This window comes from Chanos chanos, chromosome 6 (genome assembly GCF_902362185.1).
Source record: "Chanos chanos chromosome 6, fChaCha1.1, whole genome shotgun sequence".
NCBI classification, from domain to species: Eukaryota; Metazoa; Chordata; class Actinopteri; order Gonorynchiformes; family Chanidae; genus Chanos; species Chanos chanos.
This window is the reverse complement of record NC_044500.1, coordinates 27,487,058-27,508,409: the sequence shown is the minus strand read 5'-3', so window position 1 is coordinate 27,508,409 and position 21,352 is coordinate 27,487,058. Positions and strand designations below refer to the sequence as shown.

Genomic DNA, 21,352 nt, shown 5'->3' with positions numbered 1-21,352 from the left:
TGCGTCTGAGCCAACTTATTGTCACTCACAACCATAACATCATCCAACGAGAAGCCAAAGTCTTTACTGATGTTTAAAGGTGAGGAACTGGTGCCAGTTTACAGGAGATGTGCTTCCACAGTATCCAATCTCTGCACTAAGAAACAGGGATTAAAAGATATCTTTCTGAAAACAGTGGGGAAGATGAGAGGCAGTAAACAAATTAGAACATCCTTGTACATTTTTGGTCTCCCTCTCTATCTCTTTGAACTGTGCAGTGTATATTTGCATTAAGCAAATTTGTTAAAACCGCATGTACCTACAAACAGATGTACACAGAAGCATGTTTTTAAGATAGAGGATAACTATATTGTGTATGTGTGTGTGTGTGTGGCATTTGTTGTTTTGATAAATAAAATGTAGACAAAAAACACTGACTGCACATTTTGTGAATATTCCCCCCAGTATATGGGTACGGGACCGAATGTAACACAAGAAATATACGTTTGTTTGTTTGTTTGTTTGTTTGTTTGTTTGTTTTTTTCAGGATACTGTTATACCTGGAGAGCATTATTTTGTGTAGTGTGAACATTCATTTGTTAATATTTGTTGGTGAGGTGATTTTAAATGTCCTTTGGTTCTGTTTCTTTATTTATGCGCAATTAATTTATGTGTAATGTTCTTCTTTTTGTATGTCTGTGTATTCATTTTGACCTGTTAATACTGGTAGAGTGATATTGGGGGCTACAAGTTTAAATAATTAACAAGCAAAAATCAGACTCTTGGAATTTCAAGCACTTGTGTGTGAGTTCATGTAATGAGTATCTGGTTGACGAATATGATAAGTCAGAGCGCTACATGTCCTACACCTCATGTCCACAAAAAGTACAATACGATTCTTAGAACTGTGAAAAGAAAGAAAGAAAGAAAGAAAGAAAGAAAGAAAGAAAGAAAGAAAGAAGAAGAATTACAAAAGCCAATCATATTGCAACATAAATTCTGTTTCAGATTAACTGTTAAATGTGACTAAGACTTTCAGTCCTCCATATAACCCTACCTAAATATATTCTCCAGTGTGTCTCTCTGGCGTCCTCTTCCTCTGGCCATTATCGTTTGGCATACAAGGTGTCTGTGTTCATGAAAACCACTTATCAACACAAGCCATATGTGATTGGTCCTAAAAGCATAGCATATTAGGACTTCAATGAAAAGACACCTCTCTGACAGTAAATAGCAGACATTCTACTCTCTGTGAAATGTAATAATGTAATCTTCACTGTTTCAAAAAGCAACTGTCTGTTGAAAGACAGTCGGGTGTTTTATTCCTTTTTATTTAATAGTTTCTTGTTCCGTAATAGATTACTCAGAGACAAAAAAACATCTGCGAATGCTTTTGTACACTTGAACTGTAAGCCAGGGAGCTTGAGAAGCAATGCAATTCTTTTTTCTTTTTTGCTTCACATGTTCATAGTCACAAACAAATTTATATGCTGTCTCACTTTAAACTGTATACAAACAATTGCTTGCAAAAAAGATTATCATTATAATTGTAGTGAACCACAGTGGCATGATTTTATTATGCAGTATGTGTGAAATTGAAAGAAAAAAAAAACATAGGAAAAATACATTGCTAACATTTGCTTCACTTTATTTTGTGAGAGCTTGGAAACCACTGCCTGATGGATTAGTTACAGCTCTGAAATGATAGCAGTAGCAGCCACTTTTCACTAGCCCTGCACTTCCCGAAGTACAAGAAAACCTCATCATGGCAGTAAAGTCAAAGTGTAGTACCTCATAGAATGTTACATGTTTCACTATAAGTATGTGAAAACAAAAGGGAAATTGTGTATTAGAGGAGTCTCACGTGACAGATATGCCAATAGTATATGATGTATAGTACTAGGTTGTATGGGTCTAATATACTCAAAAATACCATCAAAAGAATCTTTTCATTATAACTGGGAAAAGTTTCAGTTGCCAGACAATATTCTTTTACAGTCCTTTCCAATCAGAATCTTTGTTTTGATATGTTTTAGTTCATCTAAACAGTACCTGGATCTCTACTATTTGCTTTAAATCGATGTGTGCTTTTTTGTAGTTGTTTCCCAAGCAGCTTGAGATTTTTTCAGCAGCTCTTTAGGAATCTGTGTGAGCTTCGTGTGTTGTATTTTTGAAATTAGGACCAATGGAGCGTAATGTCTTAATGTTTCCTCTGTGACCGTGAAAAAAAACGCAGGGCTTTGGCGTCTTCTTTGCCAAAGCAGACAACAAAATCCCAGTCTTCCTGGGACACTGTAGATAACCAATCTACCAACCCCTTCACACCTCCCTGTGTCAAGACACTTCCCCACTGTGGAGTCACAGCCGTGTAATCGTAAAACTCTCAGTGCAATACTGCCGACGCTGCTGCTTACTAACACCATCTAACTCGACCTGGTCTCACCTCGCACCACCTTCATTACGCTGCCAAATAGGACTATTTTCTCTCTCTCTCTTTCCACAGAACTGCTTCTCTCCTCAGTAACCCCCTTCTTTAGTCTTGTGTACAGGTATCTGTGTCAGTAAATTCCTTTTGTGGATGCTTTTGGCATGTTTCCCCCCTTCCCCCCACCCCCCCACCCTTTGCAAGAAACACATTGACCACACAGGAAAAAAAAAAAGCCTTCCCAAAATGCAATTCCTATAGCCCTGATCATTCTGTTAGTCAACAAATGTTTAAAAATAAACAAACAAAAAAAAACCTCAAGGGATCCAACCATGAGAGGTCTACATGCAGATTTATCCATGTGTTATCAACTAGTAACCATAGAAAATAAAGGCCTTTTAAATATTGGCGCCTGGAGTGGTGTTTTATTTCAGTAACTCTGGTGTCGAAAGAATGTACATATTTCTCACCTGCTCAACTTACCATAACTTACCTCAGTGTGGTTTTGATTGTCTTAAGGCATGCTACACAGTTTGGGGTGAACTGTAACTGGGATACATGTGGACTCTTGTGATTCTTTTCATGGGGTGCAGTAGTAGACCTTGCTGGTGATGTTTCATAAATACCAACTAAAAGTATAAATACCTTAAACATAAATAGCAAGGCTATTCACTGACTGTGTTGTATATACAACAAGAATTTTTTGGAAAGCGGCAGCAAAAACAGCATTTAGATGCATTGGTGCCTATAACCGTTAATTATAATGCTTTAGTATACATCACAGGTAAGAGACATAGAAAGTTAGTGGGTCCTAATTTTTATTAAATTCAATTTTGGAGAATTAATAGGCTTAACAGTATCATTCATCTATGTACTTGCAGACTTCAACTCCTTTATTGTTTCTTGTATCTAGCGTATAAGTTTAGTCAAAACCACAAACGAAGAAGGTTGAAAAACAGCAATTCAGCTCAACTTGCCCATTGACGTGGGTCTCTCACCTAATAGTAACACGTGCCTCTTCGCTCTCCGAGCACTGGGTGACGCTATTCGACAACAGTTATGAAACGGCGTTGCAGAAGAAGAATCAAACAAAGAAACCGGAACTACGTGAGTAAGTTTTGTTGTAGTGTATCACAGAGATTGAAGTGTCCTAGTAATTGACAGGACTGTGTTTATCAGTTAATTTTTGCCTCGATTTGATTTTACTGACAAAAAGACTCTGACTGGTAAGTTCTTTCTGAGTATTTTTTCCTGATAATAGTTTCCTATGATAAAACTCATTGCGGACAACATTATTCAGGGAAAAGCCAGTGGCCCACTGATGACTGATAAGCTGGTTGCTTTTTTTAAGTTCTTAAACCATCTCGATGTTCTCATTTCATGTATATTCATGTATATAGACTTATATCTCAGTTGGCTTTGAGATCCATTCCTTTAGCCTAAAAAGTTCTCAGCTAAATGCAGTTTTTAGCTAGTCAGCTAGTATCGTAAATTTATTTAGAAATCTCTAATCAGTTTTATGCAGTGGGTGTTTTCTTTTCTTACTAACCTCAGAACCATTACAAAGGAAACCGCAGAGGTTCTTTTGTTTAAACATAATATTAATACATGATTGCACTTCATTGCAGAGAATAACTGACCCTCTGTAAAACGCAATGTCGGCTGACCTGGACCTGTCGCCTCCGGAGGTACCAGAGCCCACTTTCTTCGAGAGTCTTCTGCGATACGGGCTCTTTCTTGGTGCCATTTTCCAACTTGTCTGTATCTTGGCCGTTATCATACCGACCTCCAAAAGCCATGAGCAGGTAATTTTTTGCTGCCGATAATTTGGGTGGGTAAGTCATATATATGTGTGTGTTCGTGTGTGTGTTCACATGAGTATAGAAGTGAGTTATATAGCAGATGACTCAGGTTGATTTAGATGGGGTTTAGATTAGGTTTAGATGGGGGTAAGTGTCAGTTGACTATTTGATAATGACATCACCTGTCATTATATTGGTATAAATGTTAGTCATAACTATTAGTTCACATCTTTAAGTCTAATCTGATTCTTGTTATGTTGTCTGAGCAATGAAATATCTAAGCAAGGGTTCACATTTTCTAACATCTTGTTAATGTCATTGGGAAAAATTGGTCACTCTACTGCACAGTCTTTGCAAAGGGATAATTATCAATATGTACCACAAAAGTATAGCGCCATCTTTAGAGTTGGAATGTATTAAAAGAAAAGTACAGAATGGAAAGGTTTAACTGAAAAGAAGGATAAAGGATTAGGTCAGCTCAGTGGGAAGAGAACAGTTTTGTTAGCCAGCATCTTGTGAAGGAGACTGGGCTAGCATTCGGACGAGTACCATTCACTATGCTCTTATACTAAAACAGTGCAACCTGATACCCAGTCATAACCCACATTCACTATTTTGTCTATTAATGTCTGTCAACAAGCAAAGAAGGCCTACCCTGTGTGTGATAGTCTATTAATGTCTCTCTTACAAGGAGAAGGCCTAGAATAGAATAGCTTGAATGTGCTGCTCAGAGAAAGGCTTAAATGTTGTTCATGGTATGATTATGTAGCAGGTTAAGGTTTGGGTGGTAGGTGGCTGTAAACTGAAAGATGTTCTAATACAGAGCCCAGTGTATACTAAAAGCATTTCTTTTTTTTATTCTAGGATGAAGCTTCGGAACAAGCTGAAACACGAGAACCGAGCAAAAAGGTGAAAGGAGCGATGCCTCAAGTACGCCAGAAACCGAAGAAAGAGAGCAAGAAAAAAAGATAAACACTTTGACTCATTTTGTGTGTGTATGTAGGTGTGTGCGTGCACACGTGCATGCATGCATGTGTGTGAGTCAGAAGAAAAGAAGAAAATGGTTATGGACCACAGAAATAGGACTCTCCTTCCCCTCACTGTGACTTGGCAAACTATAATTTGCATGAGTATATGAGCAGTAGTGACAGAGACCATGCTCCTGACTCTACTGAACTTTTTATACATATTTGACATTTATTTATATTAAATTCACTTCAAATTTAATGCTTTTATCATTTCAAATATTCATACACTACATGCCTCATAATTTAGATTGTTTCGTCATTTGTCATGTATGCTCTACATCATCTTATGTTTGATTACAAAACTCAAAAGTCAATAAATTGATCACACCAGTTTTGCTTTTTTTTCCCTTTTAAATCAATAATGGGCATAAAAAAAGAAAAAAAAAATTTTACCACTTGAATTTGAATTGACGTCTGATCAGTGTTACGGTGTCACAACATATTGTCTGTTTGCAAAAAAATGCTATATCTTTGCTTGCTGTTCACACAGATGTAGGTCTAATTGAGGGCATGCTTATCGATATGATCCCTACAGACATTGCCAACAGCCAGTCGAACTTAGAGTTATAAAGAGTTATAAACATGTCTTGTAATACATTTGGATCAAATTACTGTTGAGCTTTCAAAGCGCACCCTCAGTGTCTGATCAAACTCCTTAACATGCACTGGCCTCAATAAATTCCTACAGGAAAATCAGTTCTTGTTTCAGGCATGACTGACAGATGATGCATTTTAAAACAAGCTCCCCTCTGGGCAACAGACCAGCTGAATTTATGAATCTCTAAAATTCTTCCGATATACACGTCTAGTTGACAGCTGAAAAATTCCTTTTTGTATACACCATTCTAAACTGTCAGCACCTCTTTGTCCTGTGGTGTGACATCACTTTTGCTTGAAGACAAAGTTAAGGAAAAAGAATCTTAAACACACACAAAAAAACTTTCAACATCTGGAATTTAGTCAATTTACAGCACCCCACCTGTAATGCGCAGCTCCCATCGCAGGACAGGACACCTTGCTGAAACTGGGGTGCCTAGAGGACCGGGAGCACACAGACACCAGCGGCAGGGCAGGTAAGGGGACTAGGGTCCCTGCAGTGACTAAATCTGGAGCCGGAACCTCAGATGTTGCTGCAGAAAGTGAAACCTCAGCTGCAACAGGGGTAGGAGCAGAGAGGGTGGAGCTTGGACCAGAAACCAGAATACGACATTGATGCAGGCCACATGTCCAAAGTCTAAAAAGCAACAGGACTAGGGAGCCCAGAAGCAACCACAGCATCTGTGGAGACAGGAACAGGGAGCCCAGAGGCAGGCAGAGCCTCTGCAGCAGCAACAGGAACCGGGATAAGAGGCTTAGAGGCAGCCAGAGCCTCTGTGGTGACAGGAGACCCAGAAGCAGCAAGTGATTTTGTAGTACCTAGAAACCCTCGCCAAGACAAACAGGAGCTGGAACTGGATCTTGGGCCTCTAAGGTGGTAGGAACAGGGAACCGGTGCTCTGAGGTGACATGGAACAGCAATGTGAGCAAAAACTGCAGTCATGGCATGAACTGAACCCAGGTCTCCCAAGTTCCAGGTGAAGACTCTTCTCCCAGGCCCATCAGGTGGTAGTTCTCCAACTTCATCTTGACTTTCCAGCAGTCCACTCTATTGGGGGTTCAGATAGTGGATCAAAACTGGGAGATAAATCAGTCATGGGTTAAGACCAAAGGAAAGCAAAGTTCTGGAGCCTCATAACACCACCCTCTCTCCCACACAGGTCAGCTGCCCACCTTAAAGCTCAACCATTTCAGAGTGAAAAAATCTTTCTTGCAGTGAGGGCTCCAGCTTTGGGACGGGTCCCTGCAGGGATGCTGGTCACTGCAGAACTACTGGATCCAGTCACCGAGGAGACACTTGCTGCCTTGGTCTCCTTCTGCCACAGAGGCTCTGGCTGCCCCTGGGGCCCCCTGTCCTGAGTCCTGTTGCTGCAGAGGTTGTTGCCATCTCTTAGCTCCCTGTTGCTGCTGAGGCTCTGGATGTGTGGCCCACATCAACGTCTGAGGTTCTGGTTCCTGTTCCTGGTCACATCTCCACTGAAGCCTCTGCTCCTGCCTTTGTTGCTGCTGAGGCTCCTGTTTCTGCAGCAGTGAACAAGGTTCTGGTTCTAGAGCCAGCTGCTGCAGGGACTTTGGTTCCAGGGTATCTAGACCTGTCTCTTGCCCTGCCTCTGTGTGCTCCCTTAGTGTCCTGGTTTCCTGAGTCCCCAGCCCAGTTTCTGCAAGGTCTCCCGTCCTGTGGTGGGAGCAACACATTGGAGGTGCCACATTGTAATACCCCTGATTCTCACTTCCCCATTTTCACTGGTCAGTCATTGCTTTGTCTGTCTTGTTCCAAATCTGTTATTTTATTAGTCTGGGTGCCTGGTTGTTAATCTAGTCTGCTTTTCAGTATATAAGTACTCTTGGTAAGGTTTGTGTGGAATTTGTCGTTACCCATCATCTGTACGTTCTGAGAGCCTTTGTTAAGCCTATTGTGTATACTGTGAGTGTTTCGTTCTCAGTTTCTTGTACTCCCTAGATAAACTGCTTAAATAAACAAGCTTTCTGCAAAGGCATCCAATCTTGCCTCCAGTTTGTGGCACATCTAATTTTGGGACCATTTTGTAGAACTGAAGAGCTGATTTTATTTATAGTAAAAAAAAAAGGCAGCTAAAGTGATCTTCCATATTTGAAGTTTCAGTTGTGCACATTCCCAGAACCTTGAGTAAGTATGTGTTTTTTTTCCTCATTTAAACGAAAGTTGATCCCACTGACCACCGTGTATTTTATGGATATATGGATATCAGTGGAGTATATACAACAGGCCTACTTCTGAGCCTATGCATCATAGAGATTAATATTCATATAACTGAAATGTGGGACATTTTAAAGTTTTCAAGCTGTTTTTCCCAGTCAAACTGATTGAAATGAAATGCATCTTTTACAGTTTGCCAGAAAAGCACACGAACACAGCAGGGGCGACATGGACTGGCTTCCTGGTCCCTTTGACCACAAAACTGACGTCACTAAACCACGGGTTAGTCAAACCTTCAAGTCTGAAAATCAAGCACTGCTTGACCCAAGAACCACAATAACCAGTGATTTAGAAAAACCTTTAAAAGAGCCAAGCATACAGTTTGGAGTGAATGTACTCAAAGTTACAATCAAAAGTTACTGATGTTTATTAATAAACTGTCAGCATACAAAGTTTATGAATAGTCTACATTTTAAAATAGAAAAGAGTACAAATTTCAAATAATATTCTGCCTGCTGTTTTCATTTAAATTCAAACATATTGAATTGAGCTGCTCAAAGTGAATGACAAATCATACCTGTGGTGATGCTCTCAAAATGCACTTAAGATTTTAAAACAGTCGTCCTAATATGTATATGTACATGCATACTTACAGTTCAATGTACAGAGGAGATCATTTAGCACAACAAAATGCAGTGATATACCCCATTCTATAATAATGGTAAGAGCTGACTGATAATTGTCCCTCCATATCTTTTTGTCGCATTGTAACTCGTCTCAGTCTTAGTAAAATTTAACTCTACAAAATTTTATACATATATATGTTTATATATATAACAAAGTATTGGATATAGATGCTAAGGCTAAAGGTCTGTTTTTTTTTAATTATCCTGGAACTGGTCCCATTTCCCTTCCAGACCTGCCATCACTGGTCACTGCTGAGGACAGTCAGATCCTTTCTGATAATATCATTCACTGGAAAACAAACAAACCAACAAAAGAAAAGGTCAGAAATGATCATTATAAAGGCATATTAAAACAGCACAATATGCTTTCTAACATTTTCGGACCGCATGACTCAGGCGAAGTCAACTTAAAGACTCAACAAAGCAGTATTAAGATGGGGGGGAAGTATGACTTAATTTGTCGTTAAAATGAACTCACTACCACTGTTGCCATAATTTTTTGCTCTTGTAATTGAAAGATAGGAATGTCTGAACAGGATGAGACTATTTTTTTTTTCTTTTCTTTTTTTAGTAATTCCTGGTATTATTATTGTTTCTGTGTGTATTTTGTCCTTTAACTAACATTTATTTTTTAAGCATTACCCACTTAGACTAAAACCAGTGAATCTCACTTTCTTCATTCTTGATAATTGTAGGTTTGTCTAAATTTTCTGTGGCATAACTTTTTCATCTGGTGTGGCCCCACCCAGGCATAACAGTAACCCAAGCTGTCCACTAGGTGGCAGCAGGTGGTCAGAGCCTCACCCATCTCTAGGCAACCTTTTCGTGCTTTATTTGGCTGCGGTTCCTGTTGTTCCACTGAGGGAGGTTATCGAGAGCAATAAATGGAAACTTTTCTTCCTCATCAGTCTAAAAATAGGGCCAGGGGACACAAGGGGTGTTTATTCCCTGTCATGTATCAGGTACACTGTTGAGTTTTAAATAGAACCTGAGCAGAGTGGTAACACCTTTCAGCGCCTACGTTAGCCACCTCAGGGACAGAAAAAGTCCCCCACCCAACCTCTGATGTCTGACGGAGTAAGATGTTATTGTTTATTTATGCTGGCCTCTGAACCACGGTTACATAAAAACAAAAGCACATGAGTGGAAAATGACACAATGATTTTGTATTGTGGTAAAATAATGTTTTTATAGGTTTCTGTATCCTGCATTTTTAAATGAAGATGTGGTAGAGAAGTCACGACTTCAACTGTTCTCAGCAACAAACTTAAGAGCACCTTTGAAGACAGCTTCACTGGAAATCAAATGTATTCAAACTAAACCTGCCTACACAAGCAAAACTAAACGACTTACTTTCCTGTACAGTTAAATCAGACGCAGACTTTCTGATGTGTTTCATAATACCCGTATATCTTGACGACATCTGGACACGTGCTTGGTGACCTTCTGCAAAAAACTTCAAATAGTACTTACTATTTTGTAACACATGGACTTTGCTTGTCCTGTAAATGATGTACATTCTTAGGCAATAAGATGAACTTTCTCAGTACGCTTAATGAAAAACAGAAAGCTACGGTTAGCGACTCTTCCCGCCCAAAAAGTGAGAATGTCCTATTTTAAGATCTCCTTCAACTTACAGGGTGACTCACTCATCGTTAGTGACACATCAGAAAAAAAAAGTTTATTCACTGGTGTGGGGGTGGTGGTGGGGGTTACTGATTGTAGTTCTACTCTAAAGATCAATAGCCTGTCCTCTCTGACCTTCTATGTGTGTTGTTTCACAGATTGAGAACTCAATATTCTACTGGCACTGTCAGGGACTATTTAAAGCACTGACCCACATAGCAAGGCCTGAAAAGGGGCTGTATTCATCAGAGAGTAAGCACAAAGAAACCACCAATCAGAGGCCATATTCAACAGTGAGCTCACAGAGAAACCACCAGTCAAAAGCCATATTCAACAATGAGCTTTCTGCCTTGCTTGTCATACAGTCCAAAAGAGTTCTTACCTCCTGTCAGTCAAACGGTGTGACAGATCCACTCCTTTGTTTGTTTTATTGGTTTGTTTGCCTTTTTTCATAAGTTTGATAATGAGTTTAAATGAGTTGGTAGGTTTACCATTTCTCAATAAAAGTGTATTTTTGGTAGAGTGATGGGAAGGGAACTGAAGTGAATAATCAAATATGGTGGATATGTTTCGTTAATTTCTGGTCTCTCTAATGCCAATGAATAGCTATCCGTAAGGTTTGATTATCAGCATCAGATGATTATTAAATACTACACATTTTAAACAAATAACCACATTGGAATTGGAATGGAATTATAGACAGCGCACTCACCATCATCTAGATAAGCCTGGTCCAGATTCTCCTCTTTTATTCTGACTCCAGCTGGGACACTGGATCTCTGCGTCCCAGGTGGCGGGAAGCTCTGATGAGGGCTGCGGTTCTGGCCTGGTGGGCCCAGTCTCGGTCCAGCTGGCCGCTGGGGAGCCGCAGAGGAGCAGAGATCTGACACGTCGAGAGTGTGGAACTGAGACGTGGCAGTCTGGTAACCTTCACTCACGATCACCCGCTGGTGCTGCTGCACATAGCCAGAGGCGCCAAACTGAGAGACTGAAGTCGGGCACTGCTGGGCATCGATATGGGTCACCCGGACGGGAGAGGTGCCTAGGCCCGATAGGTCTGAGCGGGGTAGGTAGTGAGCCGTTGGGCTGGTACCGAGGGAGTGGGCCTGACTTGGGTAACGGACAGATGGGTACGGCACCTGGTATTCTGAGGCAGGAGGGTACACACTGGAGCCGACCGGCTGGCGGGCGGACATGCCTGGCATGGAACAGCTGTCTGGGGAGATCTGGCTGGTGTGATGGCGGGAGTGTGGAGAGACCCCCAGGATCTGAGACACGGCACACCCCAGTTGACCAAACTGGTATTCATCAACGGGCTCCGTTTTAATGAATGGAACTACCAACACATAAACGTAATATTAACTCACCAAAACCACAATACATACACACAGAACTATATTCTTACCGACGACACAGGAAAGGAAACATACAAGTATTGCGACTGATATGACTGAAGCGTTGCTCAGCAACAGCTACACCAAAAGAAACACCATCCGGACTATAAACACAGACAAAGTGGAATCCAGAGCACTGGATCATTACCTGTCAGCGGAGTGTAAGTGAAGTGTTGAGGTTGGCTGCGTTTTCTCTTCCCGTTGAGCACGTGAAAGTTGACTTTGACCGGATGGTAGATGTTTTGGTCTCGATAAGGAGGTATCTCCACAAAGAGCATGCTCTGTGATGAACACAGAGGTTTAATAGAATTATATTCATCTCCTCAACATTTAATGCCGGAGTTCAGGAACAACACTAAAAAACACTTTTGGCTGCGCTAAAGAGGGTTGAATATGACTGCAAAGCTATTCAAAGGCCTCTTATGGAATCAAAGAAACGTAATGACAGGATGTTTGTGATAACATCATAATTGCAGTGCAGAAAAGGAACAGGCCCATGATTTTGACATTTTATTTATAATAAATATCAGTGTATATCTTGTCTTTCTACATATGTATGTTAACCTATTTTACATTCCTCTATTTGTGTGTGTCTGTGTGTGTGTGTGTGTGTGTGTTTGTGTGCATACATTTAGTTTTGGCTCATGCAGAAAAAGCTAAGGCTATAACAGTTTAGCTTTTTTACCTATAGAATATTTGTTTGTGTGTGTGTGTGTGTGTGTGTGTGTGTGTGTGTGTGTGTGTGTGTGTGTGCGTGTGTGTGTGTGTTGCTTTTGCTCCTCTATCAAAAGTGGACATCCTTACAGCTTGGCTCTTGTCTCTATCCACAGTGGCTTCTGCCTCCCAAATTTGCAGGCCATCTACAGGAGGAAGAGAAGAACAAAAACGTTGAAGAGGACAAGCAAATAATCTGGGTGTCACTCACTCCTGTCCACAACTAACATTTAATATTTGCTTTGAATTGAATCTCTTTTAAAATTTAACCCACACAGCATTTTTAATCTTGCTTCCTGATGAAAAAGTGTAAAAAAATGTATTACAAGAGGTGGCTAGTTTTAATGTTAGCAGGGACTAAAGTTATCTTTTGTTAGAAATGTATCATTTATCCCACACAATACCTGCATGTTTTTTCAAATTGAAAATTAATGAATAATTTAATGAGCACATTTCACACATATCCTATACGCCCTAGCGCTTCCGATATTTGACGTTATTGCCCAAAACCACAACAAGACTGACTCCCACTGCATCCTAATGACGATGCCACTCAGGCAAAGTCAGCAAACATTCACTTTGTCTCAAGTGTGGGTGATGCTCCCACTCTTTCTCTCTCTCTCTCTCTGCCGTACACACTGCTAGATTGCCGCCCACACTTTGAGTACAGGAAGGGAAAGAAGGCCTCGACGTGTAGATCATAACTCTGCTAGGCAAACCACATCCTCTAGCATGAAGCTGCACACCTAACTGGAAAGTGCCTCTAAAACCTACCTACAAACGTGTTTCTGCACCGCCGCTAGTCATACCTACAGAAAGGTGCAGCATATCCTGGTAGAAAAATTAGCGGTCTAAACTGATGCAAATTGATGTAGAAGGAAAATACACTTGTCTAATCAAAATTTAAATATGACTTTTGGTTCATCTGTGGTATGCTAGAGTGTCCTTAACCTTCTTTTGACTTCTTCATATCACTGACACCAACTATTCAGTGGTTTGAACATAGTTCAGCAAAGACAACACCATTGCACTGTTGTGTTGTAACCCTGTAAGCAAATTTAGACTCGACATGAGAAATGACGACATCAATAGGTAAAACAAACTGCAATTATAAGAAACCTCGGAAGGTACAGTTTGTGTGTGTGTGTGTATGTGTGTGTGTATGTGTAGGTGTTGGTTCTGAGGTTTGTAAGGCTTTCTTTGTAAACCCAGGCAGACCTGAAATGACGTGTGACTGAGTTTGTTGCTGCTTTGCAAACCTATTATCTGTCTGTTTTCCCTTCCTGTGCTACAACTGAATTGATGTGACTAAACCAGACACAGTCGACAATACGGCCATGCAGTCTGGCTCCAGCCTGGGCAGCCATTTTGAGGATATGCAAACAACAACATGTAACCTCAACCAAATCAGATGCTAATTTTCTCTGTATACAGCCTAGGGTTGCCTCAGGAGCAAAGTATGAAAAGATATGCAGATACAGAGGCTGTAAACGGAAAAAGGTCGCAAAAGACTCCTTTTTTTATACGCCACAGGGTTCTGCTGGTTTCCACAAATCTGTTACACTCAAGACACATGAGGGTTCATTACGTGAGGGTATTTCACTAAAATATTGACCACCAGTAAACAGAGCTCACTATTAAAATGATAACGTTTGAGACGATGACAGTTAAGTCAACATTAATTTAAAAACAGTATTGGAGATGATGAACAGTAATGTCCTATTGAGCTATCACTCTTCTCAGAATGAAAATTTCAAAAGATGCACCACGTCATCATGTACTCGCGAAAAGCTAACTGACTAGTCTCCCACACTGAACATGACTGCATTAGCTACATATGAGAGTGAAACAGTACTTTCTCTATTTCCATTGATGAGCAACTGGTATTCTGCTCAGTCCCTCACAAGTGCTTAAGGCTTCTTTGAAAGGTTAGAGTCTTTCAGTCTAAAAGTGGTATGTAAATCCTAGTCTAGCTCAAGGTGTCCTCATGAGTCAGTGGCTCCTTGGGTGAGAAGCACAGGTATACTGTTGGCAGCGGCGCGGACAGTAATCTTTCTTTGTGTGTTCTGCAGTTACACATTACATTGTTACGTCTTTTCCCATTTCCCACGTTTTTTTAAAAGTCATGCGTAATGAAACTGTGAAAAAGAAGACCACGTACCGTGAGTCTTCTCAGTGAAGACTACTCTGGAGTCAGAGGTGAAGTTCTGCCCGGTGAGAATCATCTGAAGGCCGCCCAGAACTGAACAGTGGTCCACATCTTGTCTCTCCACGGCCGGCAGCTCGTGAGCCGAGCGCTGGGCTGCAGGACCACAGAACGTGATGGTTTGACAAGTTCCACTTTCTCTATTCACGCTACACTTTACCACAGATAGGATAATATTTACTTTATCACTCAGTGTCATCTCTCTCTCTACCTCTCTATCTATCTGTCTCTCACTCACTCTCTCCCTCTATCTCTATCTCACTTACTCTTGGTAGAAAGATAGACAGACAGATAGAAAGAGAGAGAAAGGGAGAGAGAGAGAGAGGGAGAGTTTTTATACAGAGAATTCATAGCCCTTGTTGCAAAATATATGTATATATTACATATGATATATGTGGTTGTGGGTGGTGCACATGGATAACTGCAGTTTAGATAGGTGCAGAGGTGTGTGTTTTGGGCTGTGTCTAGTGTATGGTTGAGATGAGTTCTTACAGCACTCTATGGGCTGGGAAGCCACCTGCAGAGACAGCCACTGTCCTCCAGGCTGAGGCACGTGGACACGGAAGACGAGTCTGACACGTGTGTTCTTCCTCCCCACATCTGTCTCTCCCTTCCTCAGCTCAATATCAGCATTCTTCAGTTTCAGGATGCCAGCACAGTCCACCCTATCACGCACATATACACACACACACACACACACACAATTCCTCCTTATCATCAGCAATTCACTACAGTCTATACAGTGTATCAGTCTATATAGTCTATCAGTCTATACACTGTATCAGTCTATACAGTCCATCAGTCTATATAGTCTATCAGTCTGTACAGTTTATCAGTCTATATAGTCTATCAGTCTATACAGTATATCAGCCTATATAGTCTGTCAGTCTACATAGTCTATATAGTCTATCAGTCTGTACAGTCAGAAGCAGAAGCCGTGTCTTAACTAACTGATTAACCAGTAAATAAACAGAGTATAATCATTTTATAATCTAATACAGGCACTACCCGAGTTACAAACGAGATCCGTTCCCTAAGTCTGTGTTTAAGTCAAATTCGTAGGTAAGTTGGAAGAGGTAAATACACCGCAACGTGATCGGACTTAAAATGGGGGACAGCGTTCTCCTTCCTCGAGCTGACGAACCACTGAAGCCGCGCAATGTTTTCCTGAGTAGTGCATGCATTCGTTATTACGAACCATTGTATTTAACTCAACTGTTTAATATAATAGGCTTTATGGCAGTCTGTTCGTTAGTACGAATTGTCCGTAAGTTGGACGTTCGTAACTCGGGGACGACCTGTACTCTGCATTTATAATCTTTCATTTATTTACATATTTATATTTGTAATCTTTCACACACTAGATCCAAGAACATAAGACTTCCATCAGATTTGTCTTTTGTCCGAGACGTAGAGATAGAGATACATTGTGTCACCCCCTGATCAGTAGCGTGCACAAAACACTGACTGGCAGGAGAAAAAAAAGGAGTCTCTCTCTCTTTTTCTCTCCGTCTTTCTTTCTTACACAGCTCGCATATTCTCCTTCGGTTCCAGGGGCAGCTCTAGAACCTTGGTTCCGCTGACCATTTTCTCTTGGCTGCAGGTGGTGACGGTTTTGCCAGTGATGCGGTGAACCTGGTAGAAGGCGTGTGGCCTCAGGGCACGCTCGTCTGCCGTGCCGATGAAAACCTGCAACGCCAGGGGCTCCGCTCCTCTGTAACCATGCAGCTGGCACAGGAAACACAAGGATTATAATCAGCACCATCAGTCACTCTTTGTACTTTTTTAACTCCAGTTATTACATATCTGTTCGTCTACGGAAACTGTTTAAAAGCGAGTGTAATAAACTGCTCTCTGTCTCCCTCACACATAACTTCAGCCTCTTTTCTGCTACTTTGTATACACGGCCAAAAGGGATTAGTGCTTGGTTAGGCTTGACTAGGAAGTTGTTTTTGTCAGTGATTAGTCATTACATTCAATTTCAGATAGGGTCTGTAATGTTCCGAGCTCTATCGCTGTCTGCAGCGTAATGTTTGATCATATATCTGTCATTGGTGAGCGCCATAGGGTCGTGGCACAAGATGTGCGTGAACGCCAATCTCTGCAAGTCAAGAACTATTTTTTAAACTGACATCTCTCCTGCTGTTCTCTTTTCATGTTTTGAATGTTTTTAAAACATCACCATTCCTTTTAAAAGAAAGTGTTTGATGGCTGGAGGCGAAATCACGCTTATGTCACATACGTTCACAGAGAGAGTCAAATTCAGCTTTTCAGTGCCCCCCCCCCAAATGTTTCACATTTAATCACAACATTAAAAAAAAATTTCCATTCCCCAAAGACATTTGGTTAAAAGAGAAAAAGAAGAAAAAAAGAGAAAAAGTTGATGCCTATCTTGTTCTTTCAGAAACCACTGTATGTCAGAGCCTCACAAACTCTGGGTTTAGACACTAGAGTACACAGGGGGACGTGCAAACACTGCTGTCTTTGTCAAGCAAAACAGACAGGGCGGCCATTCAGTAGGGAGAGAGACATGGAACAAAGTATCCAAAACTCTCAATGATAAACAGAGTTTTCAATACCCCGTTCAATTAGTAATGAAGTAGGCCGAGCATCGACACGAAACTAAAGCAAAAAGAAAAAAAGCTGCACAGACTGCAATGACTGATAACTGTACAAGTTTTCAAACAAAAACAAGTGAATAATTACATGACATCAACATGACGAGTTACTTTCCTGTTCACCTACACAGTGTATCAGACTTTCACACAGTGGAGATAAGTGAAGAACAGAATATGTAGTCACACCGGTAACTGTGCATTCGTATGTATGGCGTACATACAGAATTTGGATATTTTGTTTCTAAGAAATGTTCGTCTCCCCGATCTTTTGAGAAAATTCAGTCAAACAACCACAGTGGTTTATAAGTAGGCCTACCATGAACATCAACAGCAACATAATAACAAAAGCTTATTGACCACACAGACAGGCTCTCATTAACTGAGCTGAATATCCAACCCCACTGGGAGAACGAAGAACTTAGAAATCTTTATCTGACTCTCGCGCTACCGAGTAACATCTGACAAGGACACCTCAGAGCACTTTTCTTTTTTTTCATTTTGATTTTTCATACACACCACTTGAGGTTCTGAATCTCACCAGTGTCTTACTACACCCCTGAAAAACTTATATGGATGTATATACACGTGTGTGTGTGTGTGTGTGTGTAGACACAGACATACACACACACACACACACACACACATATATATATATATGTGTGTGTGTGTGTGTATGTGTATGTTTATGTACATACGTTCACTTGTTCACATCCTTGCAAATTTCCACAACCCAACCATTTTCTACATAAATGTTCTTTTGGCAGAGTATCTAAGCCTAAGGTCAGCTTGCGACTAGCTCAGTGGACAAAGAGGTGTGGCACCTGGACAAACACAGACGCTCATTTTCATAAATGCTGCCACGTAGTCCCACTGTCACACAGTGCACAATAACAGGGAAATGTTGTCAGTGACACACAATCTTTCTCTGTCTTTATCTTGCTATCTGACTTATCTAGCTTTCCGGCTAGCTCTTTTTTATCACACACACACACACACACACACACACGTACCTACAGAGGGAGGGAGTGAGGGAGAGAGAGAAAGACAGAAGCAGGAGAGAAAGAGAGAGTGAGAGTTGTTCTGTGTCTTCCACCCACAATCTTTCATACAAACGTTCCCACAAATGCATGTCTGTTACATATTTTCAGTACTGTCATTCTCTCTCCCCGCATATGATCCCACATAACCTGATTTTCTAATTACTCTCATTCTCTCTTTCACATACTCTCTCGCTGGCTCACTCTCTCTCTCTCTATTTCTATCTCTGTCCATCTCCTGGTTTCCACTTTCTGTTTCTCTCGCTTTCAATACAAATTTGAAAAAGAAAGCATGACAGGATGCTCTCTCTCTCTTTCTCTCTCTCTTTCTTTCATCCACAGATGTTAAGTTGGTAATTGGTTATAAATGCTTGTTCTCTCTCTCTCTCTCTCTCTCTTTCTCTCTCATCCATAGATAGTTTAAGGCTTGTACATGGTGGTAAATGCTTGTTCTCTCTCTCTGTCTCTCTGTCTCTCTCTCTCTCTTCACACGGTGGTAAATGCTTACTCTCTCTCTCTCTCTCTGTGTGTGTGTTTGTGTATGTACCTGTACGACTGGATGGCCTCCAGAGTGTGCTTTCACGGCTCCCCTGCTGCCCTCGGTCTCATAGTGGGCGCGATGGTGCTGCCTGGGCTGGATCTCGATTCGGAGCTCATGCTGCTCAGCAGCGCTGGGCAGCGGCCACTCCAGAGCGGGCACAGATGCCACGGGCACACTAAACAGATGCGAGGGAGCAAAGCAGTCTTTTCACAACACAAGACAAACAAACACAGCTAAGCAAAATCACATGGAGCAGAGGAACCTCCAGATTTTGAGAATATTTTGAATCATGTGACCAGAGCATTGACAAATGGTTTAAATATTTTTTGACTAATTGAGCAAATCTGCCTTCAGTATATTCCCACTGAGGCCAGGCTAATCCTTAAAATGTCTTAATCCTCAGACATTATTCACTTATACAGTAATTGTAAAAATAAAGTGCTGACTGTTGTTGGTGGATTCAGTAAAACCTTATCTCTCAGATCGGTGACGTACACAGTCGCGTGATTGAACAGTACCTGCAGACCCCTGGTAGCAGCTGATTGTGCCAAGAGAACGGCATGACGTACAAGGGCTCCATTCCAGGCTCTCTCTTCACCTCCTCATACGGAAACACGCGCTGCTCTAATTGGCTCTCCCTGTAGATGACTCCCTCTTGATTGGGTCTCACCATCTTGTTGGGGACAGGTTTGGTCAGGCTGGAGTTGAAGCTGTTCCCTAGCTCATGCAGGTTGGCGTGCGTGATGTATGGTTCAACACGAGCCGGTTCCTCTCGCCTGCATTGGGGAGAGGGACTCTGGGGTCGTTGGTTCACCAGACTGGGGTTCTCGTACTGGGCGTAAGTGCGTTTGCCCTGTGGCGAGGCTGACCGGGAGCCCGGCCGAGGTGATGATGCACGCCGATTCAGGTAGGTGTCCTCGGTGATGCTGGTGCGGGGGGAGTTGGTTGGAGAGGTCCGGGGCGAGTTGCCCGCCGAAGTCGCGTGAATCGCCTGGAACTTCGGGCACAGGTCGGCCACGGTCATAGCCCCCAAACCCCCACCCGTACCAGGGGAGACACAGGGAGAGGCCAGAGGCGAATAGACCTCTGACTGCCAGCTGGTGGAGGAGTTACTGCTGGCAGGGCTCAGACAGGCCTCTCTGTACGCCGAGTTGTCGTAGCCCGGCACGGTGAGTGTGGGACGTGGGCCAATATCCACCGGCGCTGTGTGCACATGATCCCGGTGTTGATGGTGCTGGTCGTGGGAGGTTATCTCAATCCTGGGACTGGCGGATGCCCCTGGAGCTCCAGGCTGGGGAAAAGGTTGGTCGGCACAGCCCAACAGCTCTCTCAGATCAGGGGACTCATCCTCAATAAGGTCCCTGGCAGTGTGCTGGTGGTAAGGGAACTGGTGAGGGGATTCATGGTCCTGATGGCCATGAGGATCATGGCGGGAAGGGTGACCAGGGTCTTCTGCCAAGAGACGGAATACAGTGAGACGAAGCTGGTCATGAAAGAGCGTTTACTTGCCTTTATTCGTTACCAAACCCAAAGAAAACAAAAGAAAAAATAAACTGTTCTCTACTGTTAGTGGAAACACAGAACAGCGGTTAAATTAAAATCGTGCCGACTGATGGCTTAAAGTTAACCCCAGACTGTCACTCAGGTTGCACACGCAATGTTACGAAATGTAACCGTACATCACGCTCACTTTCACAATCAAAATTTACCTTCTTGCACCATTAATGCTTGTCACTCACAGTCAGTAAAATAAAAACTCAAATCAAACATTTTATTATATAACAAATATGAAAAGAGATATATTCAGCGGCGTGTATCTTGATATGTATTACAAACTGAGCAGAATATTTGGTGACAGTGCGTAACAGAACCTGAAAAAACTGGAGCACAAACCTTGATCATCCTGAGGGTTGTACGGGAACAAATAGGGAAAGTCTAGCTCATCCTGGCCGTTTCCGTCCGTCAGCCCAGAGGGGTTACGGTCACTATTATCATAGATGTAGTTCATTGCTTAGGTCTCCAAAAAGCAGAGCGTTCCCCCCAAAATTAGATATAATACTTGAAGATTCAATTATCCAAAAAATATTACAGTTTTTTTTCTCAAAGTTGAATGTTTCCTGTAGCCACGCTACTCAACACCATCCATTCACTTGCACAGATGCAACGACCGAAATGAGAGTGACAGCAAGAGAGCGAGATCATCAAACAGGCACGCAACAACTTCCTGTTTCTAAAGAAAGTTCACGAAAGCCGTGCGTCCCGACTCGGTTTCTGTATTCGATGTGTTTTACACTGGGTACGTACACGTAGGGTTTAGATTGCAGGTAAATGTATAGTGTCTTCGAAATAATTACTTCACCACCAAAGAAAACGTTTTAACACCATAGAGCATGGTAAAGGAAATAAGTTGCAATTCCGTGAAATTGCATAAATCTGAAAAAAAAAGTATATACAATAAACTGTTATTCATAAAATTTGATGTTTATAACTGTACTATGAGACGCATTTGCAAGTCTTAGCCAG

At 41.7% G+C, this 21,352-nt stretch overlaps 2 protein-coding genes across 2 annotated transcripts; one reads left to right on the top strand and one right to left on the bottom strand.

The window, feature by feature from the left end:
* The first annotated feature begins 3,544 nt into the window (after positions 1-3,544).
* Positions 3,545-5,548, top strand: manbal (mannosidase beta like). The gene is made up of 3 exons (XM_030777733.1): positions 3,545-3,630; positions 4,033-4,209; positions 5,071-5,548. Exons 2-3 carry the CDS (start codon positions 4,060-4,062, stop codon positions 5,176-5,178), a joined length of 258 nt encoding a protein of 85 aa, XP_030633593.1. The 5' UTR covers positions 3,545-3,630; positions 4,033-4,059; the 3' UTR covers positions 5,179-5,548.
* A 3,384-nt stretch (positions 5,549-8,932) lies between these two features.
* nfatc2b (nuclear factor of activated T cells 2b) lies at positions 8,933-20,837 on the bottom strand. Its single transcript, XM_030778204.1, has 10 exons — positions 20,723-20,837; positions 19,348-20,281; positions 18,836-19,004; positions 16,159-16,361; positions 15,126-15,298; positions 14,589-14,729; positions 12,518-12,573; positions 11,862-11,994; positions 11,032-11,655; positions 8,933-8,982 (listed from the first exon to the last, which is right to left on the bottom strand). Exons 1-10 carry the CDS (start codon positions 20,835-20,837, stop codon positions 8,933-8,935), a joined length of 2,598 nt encoding a protein of 865 aa, XP_030634064.1.
* Positions 20,838-21,352: the final 515 nt, after the last annotated feature.

What these genes read in the sequence shown, in the direction of transcription:
- nfatc2b (XM_030778204.1), bottom strand. Translation starts at nt 20,837, where the DNA reads ATGAACTACATCTATGATAATAGTGACCGTAACCCCTCTGGGCTGACG. An exon ending in ATAGAGACAAGAGCCAAGCT is followed by an intron (nt 11,995 to 12,517) that starts GTAAGGATGTCC and finishes TGTTCATCACAG; the next exon opens with AGCATGCTCTTTGTGGAGAT. An exon ending in CACTTACACTCCGCTGACAG is followed by an intron (nt 11,656 to 11,861) that starts GTAATGATCCAG and finishes ATGTGTTGGTAG; the next exon opens with TTCCATTCATTAAAACGGAG.
- manbal (XM_030777733.1), top strand. Translation starts at nt 4,060, where the DNA reads ATGTCGGCTGACCTGGACCTGTCGCCTCCGGAGGTACCAGAGCCCACT. An exon ending in CCTCCAAAAGCCATGAGCAG is followed by an intron (nt 4,210 to 5,070) that starts GTAATTTTTTGC and finishes TTTTTATTCTAG; the next exon opens with GATGAAGCTTCGGAACAAGC.